This window comes from Carex rostrata, chromosome 10 (genome assembly GCF_964058835.1).
Source record: "Carex rostrata chromosome 10, lpCarRost1.2, whole genome shotgun sequence".
Taxonomy (NCBI): Eukaryota; Viridiplantae; Streptophyta; class Magnoliopsida; order Poales; family Cyperaceae; genus Carex; species Carex rostrata.
Window position 1 is genome coordinate 11,109,687 of NC_135927.1, and position 6,770 is coordinate 11,116,456.

The window sequence follows — 6,770 nt, forward strand, 5'->3', positions numbered from 1 at the left end:
ATATAAAATTTATATTGAATTATTCGGATTCTAAATTGAAATATAAATGTTCGAACTATTCGTACGAATTTCATTTGCAAATTATTACGGAACATCGACCCGAATTTACACAAGAAACATACCATAAATCAATTAAATGAGACTATATTTGAATTTCAGCATTTCTGGACCATTAGATTTAATCCAGCCATTAGATTTAATCCAGCATGAATCTTGATGTAAAGGGGTATTAAACCCCTCCCCCTCTCTTTTTTTCCTCTGCCCCTGGGCCCGATCCCCTTTCTTTCTCTCTTTCGATGGCGCTCTTATGGGAACCGTAAGAGAGGCGATGCCTCTGTTGCCGTTGTGTGCGGTGCCGGTGCCTCTATTTCACCTGCTCCTGTCACGTCGGTTGCTCACCTACGCTCGTCCTTGGCTCGTGGGCGCGACGACTCTAGTCGTACGGCTCTCAGGGCTCTGACGCCTTTGACCCACCCCGTTTGTCTCTGTGCTATACTTTACCAGGTTATATATACCCTCCCCTTCTGTTCCATGGGGTTGGCTGTTCTGTTAGCTCTCATGTGTTGAGATTTTTCGTATTGCCTCTATCCTTGCCTCCTTCTTCTGATTTTATTGAAATTAGGGAAAACCCTAATTTCTAGGGTTTTCGTGTGTGTTGTTCTGGTGAGCTTGTGCTGTATTGGTGCTTGCCATTGCCGTGCTGGTGTCGGCTTGGTGCTGTCTGGTGCTTAGTTGGAGCCGGCCGTTCTTTTCCCAATCCATCTCGTGCTAGCTCAATCGGGTAAATTTTTGTAGTGCTCGTTTAAATTGATCGGATTTTGTCTTTGCACGAGTTGTTAATTTTATCGGCAAGGATCTGACTTGGGTTGTGTGCCTTATCCTCATGGCCGCCCCCCTTCCCCTTTTCCCCCTTCCTTTTTCTGTTCTGGTTCGCTCAGACCAGTATGTGTATGTGCTTGTGTTTGGTACGGCTTGGTTGATGCTTGACTGGTACCATACCAGTACCTGTTCTGGTCTGTTCTGTGGTGCTTGATTTCTTGTTGCCTTGCTCTCTGCTCTATTCTGTTGTTACTGGTACGGCTTGTGCCTTGTTCTGACCAGTTCCTTGACTGGTTTTGCTGGTTCTGTATTGATAATGTGTATGTGGATGATGTGTTGTTGAATGGTGCATGTCACTAGTACCAGTGTGCCAGTCCCGTAATTTACTGGTACGGTTTTGATGTGTTTTACCAGACTTGGAACTGACAGGGACCAAATTGTGAGTATCTGGAAGTTTAGGGTTGATTGTGAATAAAATAGGCCCTTGAAAGAATTTTAAAAATTCAGGGGTTAATGTGAATATGTGATGTTATTGGGCTTGGCCCTTTTTGCTTGTTGAGTTCGGCTGAAAATTTATTGAGCTTAGGCCCAATCCGAATTGGACTTAATTAATTAAGGGCTTGGATCCTTTTTTCTAAATTATGGGCCTTTAATTAAATTAAGTGGGAATATAGTTGTTAAGTCAAATGGGCCGAAAGGTATAAAGGAATTGACGGATTAAAAGACGGCTTTTAAAAATTTAGGTTTTAATAATGTAACCGAATAAAACAGGATGCTTATGTAAACTTAAATTTATTCGGGAGATGATTATACCATCCAGGGTCTTGATGCCTCGATGATAGCTCATAACATAATTTGAACAGATACAAAATAACCTGGTTGGACACCTGTATGATCCCGAAACAAACCAAATTAAAACACCCAACACATAATAAAATAAAAGTGTAATTAACAAATTTTAAAGTTTATAACATTTAAATGTTTTCGAACTGATATGAAAACTCATTGTTAAATTAATAAAGAACAATTAATTAGCAATGAAAAATATATATTTTTGACTTGGATTCGAGACAAGTAATTACACGTAGAATTAGAGTAGTTATAAAATGACGAATTGCTCGACTTAGAAATAATTAGAAAACACGTAAAATAGGTAAACAATCATTTTCTAAAATTTTGCAAATCAAATTACATATCTAAATTATAAATAACTAAAGACATATTATACTACTCGTTTAGCAATGACTACAAAATTTATGCACTTTATAAAAACAGTAACATTAGACATTTTTAATAACAAACTAACTTTCAAAACTACATTTCGATCGATTAAAATAATTATAGATAAGTTAAAATAAATCAATAGATAAATGATTAGGATATAATAAATGGATAAGACACGTTCAAAAATTACCGTAGCTCGCGAATAATTACTTTTGCGAATATTTCGATATTAGAATTTTTACAAGCAATATATCTTCAAATTAAATTATTAAAACTATAAATTAGTTAGAATTAAAATTAGGATAACTTAAAATCAAAGTGAATGATCAATATCTGACGAACTTATAAATTAAGATTAATGCTAAGCTCGATGGCATGAAAGTAATAATTAATATCTGACTAACCGGATCAGTCAGACTGACTGAATCGGTAATATTTATAAAATCGAAATAATCGAGAATTTAACTTACTCATTAATTGGAGCAAGGGTTAGAATAATTAAGCGTAGATTTTAATTAGTTTAAATTACGTGATCACAGATCAGTCAACTTCGTACGAGTTCGACCCGTGGGCCGATCCGACTGACCCGCAGCTCGGAGCATACGTGGAGCACGCTGATTTTTAGCGACAGAGACTCCAGCCCCCTCAGGTGTGGGATATCTGAATTATCTTTTTCGTGGGCGTACTCTTACCATTCGATCCATCTGACCTGACATCCGCACTTTATTTTTAAGTAGTTGCATTAAAATTGTAGAGCATGTTTATCCTTTCTGCACTGTAGGTAGAATTGCATAAACCCTGAAAAACCTGAATTTATTGTATTTTAGGAGTAGAGTAATTAAATAATACTATATGTATATTATTAGATTATTAGGTTATTAGTCTGTCTTCTTCTCGTCGAAGACAGTATATATATTATTATTTTACATGCATACGCATGCATTGGTGAGAGCTGAGCAGAGCCGAGTGACTTCATTCCATCTTGGTGTCACTTGGCATGGGACGGCCCGACAGCCACTGAGCTGAGGGTCACTTGATCCTTGGATGGCTTTAGGATTTATATTATATGTATGAACTTGATTATGTATTCTTTTCGATTCATTTTACCATTGCGTGCGGGCCGGACTCGAGCCCTGAGGCACGAACGATTTGGGATTTATTCCTTCCCTACATTAGGAGCTACTTTGCCTAGAACGAGATTCCAAGCCGGGTAGTGTTGGGTAGAATCTTGTACGGGATTCCAAGACCGGCGAGTCTTGGGTAGAATCTTGTACGGGGTTCTAGCACCAGTTTGGGTAGAATCCATGTGTGGTGTCCTATTGGTCTGGCCGGACGGTAGAGTTCTCTCCTGCTCATGAGGGAAGAGATTAACTTTTTACGACTTGCATTGTATGATTTCTCCTATTGGATATGTTTGGGTGATGAATCGTTAGGCGAGATGACACACCGAATTTTGATATAACCATTGGCTAGTGTGCTATTATCTTGTGGGCAATGCTCGATGTCACTAGGCAACGTGTATCATTGCACTCTGATCACAGTCCTTGGATTATATTGTTTGGATCTTTTGATCCTATTGGCACGGCACGGGGTGATTTACTTATCCATATTATTATTATTATTATTATTATATTTGGGCACACAGTGCAAGGAGTACTGGATTCCGACTTGATTTATATCCGATATTACACCTTGATTTTATTTTGGGTTTATTCCGCATGTTGGCATAATAGAATAATTGCATCATGGCATCATTCAAAAGTATTATAAATTATATTAGATATTAATATAGGTTCACGCATGTGCATATTTTTAATTGTATTAATTTTATAAATAAAAGTGCTTTGACCGTAGAGGATCCCTGAGGGGATAATTCTGGGTCACATACTGGGCAATTCGTCGCTCACCCACAAGTTGTTTCGTGAGTTTTAGGTACAGGTTCTGGCGGTCCCCAGCAGGAGATGTCAGGAGCTGTCCCCGAGAGCCACACCACTTGACCTAGTTAGGGTTAGGCTTTTGATTAGGTTTACGAGTCCCGTATTTGCTGTGTTATATATACGGGCTCGATAGATCATGTATCCCCTTCTATAGATGGTGTTATTTGGATCCGAGATGGATTGAATTATATGTTATGTATGTGTATGTTTATTTATTTGTTATGTGACTGATGCTTGATATTTATATTATTTTGCTTCCGCTGCTGTTTGATTCATTATTTATGATTAGCCTTGCGTGCTTAATGTTTAATTAAGCACAAGGCAAGGTTGATCACACCTTAATCCAGAATTCCTGGTTGGAGGTGTGACAGGAGCTGTCACACGTATCTTACGATATCTGAAGGGGACGCCCGGTAAAGGAATCAAATTTGAGAAGAATGGACATACAAAGATTGAAGGATATACAGATGCAGATTGGGCAAAAAATAAAATGGATAGGAAATCAACATCGGGTTACTTTACTTTCGTTGGGGGAAACTTGGTAACATGGAGAAGTAAGAAACAGAATGTGGTCGCCTTATCTAGTGCTGAAGCCGAATTTAGAGGCATGGTGAAAGAGATTTGGGAACTATTATGGCTACGAAAATTGATCAATGAATTAGAACTGGAAATGAAAAATGAGATAAAGTTATGTTGTGACAATAAGGCTGCAATTGACATTTCACATAATCCAGTACAACATGACAGGACAAAACATATAAAGGTAGACAGACACTTTATTAAAGAAAAACTTGATTCTCATGTTATTTCTCTTCCCTTTGTTAGATCAACAAAACAGGTGGCCGATGTTTTAACCAAGGCGGTAGCAACTAAACCATTTGAAGAAATGCTGGAGAAGATCGGAATGGTAGACATTTACGTACCCTCGTGAGAGGGGAGTGTTAAGATTACACTCGGTTCCAGCATAACTTGGGGATCAAGCCGAATCCTTTAAAATATCTATATCTACTCAAAAGAAGGAAATAAGAAATTGAAAGATATCAATTATATCTAGTGAAATAGGCAATAGATAGTATTTGATTATTTGTCATTAATTCTAAGGATTGGTTTCCATGTTTAGCATGATATACAAAATATTTCTGAATTGATAAATAGGCATGTAAGAGCTGTGTAATTCGATCAAGAAAGAAAAGAAATAAAAAAAATAAGGGAGGGAAGAGAGATTCATGAGAGTCTTGTGTTCTTGAGTTATTTTATTATTATTTTTTGACAGTTCTATTATTATTTTTGACAATTGTAGTACCTACACATTGAGTATGATCAGATGGTTGTACATCGTGATTTGAAGGCGTCTAATGTCATGCTAGACTCTGCCTTCAATGCCCGTCTCGGTGATTTTGGCCTTGCAAGAGCCCTTGAAACTGACAAAACCTCCTATGCCGAGCTTGAGGTCCAAGGTAATTATTGCAGTTTTGTTTCTCTTCTTATTTTTCTAGTTTGTAAATCTAGAAACAGTTTGTGGTCGCCGTCCGAGGTGCGACATTGCCGGGTTCCACTTCCTGGTCGATTGGGTCTGGAAGCTGTACCGAGAAGGCCGCATTCTAGAGGCAGTTGACGCACACCTCGCTGGCACTTTCAACGAGGCCGATGCAGATCGGTTATTGCGCCTTGGCCTTATGTGCAGCCACCCTGATTCTAGAGAGAGGCCGAAAACTCAGGCCATTGTGCAGATACTGTCAAGGTCGGTGCTGCCACCTGAAGTACCACCTTTCAAGCCGGCAATCGTCATTCCGGCTCCTGAGCCTGAATCTGACTCAAGCAGGTTGCACAGCTCGGCTGTGACCTCATCTTACACTGTCTCGACATCTGAGGGATATACCTATAGTAGCTATTATGCTAGTAGGGAGCACCTCGAAAATGACAGGTCGCTCGGATGATTTGTGTTGTGTGAAGACTGTTTATTGTTCATTGTCAATAGTCAAATTAATTATTTGGAAGTTAGTGATTTGGAAAGATGTAAATAGAGACAGGATTGGAGTTCAGTTTATCGCAAGTCTGTGCAAGCTGGGATGGGGCCGTGGTACATTGACTTGACATATCGAAATCAGTACAATCTGCAGATGTCTTGGATTAAGAGGTGGAGGTAGGAAATGACAAGGATTGAAAGTTCCCTTGCATTTCCACTAGATGTTGAGAGTTTGTTTTTTGTTAATCTTTCTTTGTTTGTTTTTTTGTTTTGGGGTCTCTTTCTTTCTTTAGTCTTCTTTTTTGTTCTTTGTTTTGTTTTGTAGTTCTCATTGTAAGATTGATTGTAATTAGATCACATCCACTTGTTCCATTCAAATTGCATATTTTATAAAGCAATTTATATGTACATTGTATTATATTTAATTGAAAATTTTCTTTGAAACTTAAAGCCAAGTCAAACTTGATCGTTGCTTGATAACTTCAAAACCACTAGTTTATAATAATTTTATATATACCATGCTTTGTTATTATATATTTTATTTAAGTTTACAGGTACTATTTTCCAATCTAAGTGCTTGTGAGACCTATAATAATATGTATTAACTAGTATTTTTTTTTCTTGTCCGATGCACTTCACAATTATTTGATTGGTTTTATTTAAATTGCTGGGTTGTTGGGAGAATGGAACAGAGAAATTGTAATGGCATTTGTATTGGGACATTGTGAAGGAAATTGAAATTAAATTAAATCATGCAAAAAGAGGGAAAAATCTGTACTAATTTTCATTTATTTTATTCTTTAGTATATCACTATTTTACGAAA

The 6,770-nt window shown here is 37.7% G+C and overlaps 1 protein-coding gene and 1 long non-coding RNA gene across 2 annotated transcripts; both read left to right on the plus strand.

Moving 5' to 3' along the window:
• The first annotated feature begins 570 nt into the window (after positions 1-570).
• Positions 571-4,178, plus strand: LOC144560830 (uncharacterized). The gene is made up of 3 exons (XR_013513491.1): positions 571-781; positions 2,583-2,692; positions 3,976-4,178. It is a non-coding gene; the product is annotated as an uncharacterized LOC144560830 (long non-coding RNA).
• A 292-nt stretch (positions 4,179-4,470) lies between these two features.
• LOC144560289 (L-type lectin-domain containing receptor kinase IV.2-like) lies at positions 4,471-6,131 on the plus strand. Its single transcript, XM_078309455.1, is given in 3 exon segments — positions 4,471-4,887; positions 5,281-5,468; positions 5,470-6,131. Coding segments are annotated over 3 exon segments (1,053 nt in total). The 3' UTR covers positions 5,918-6,131.
• The last annotated feature ends 639 nt before the right edge of the window (positions 6,132-6,770 follow it).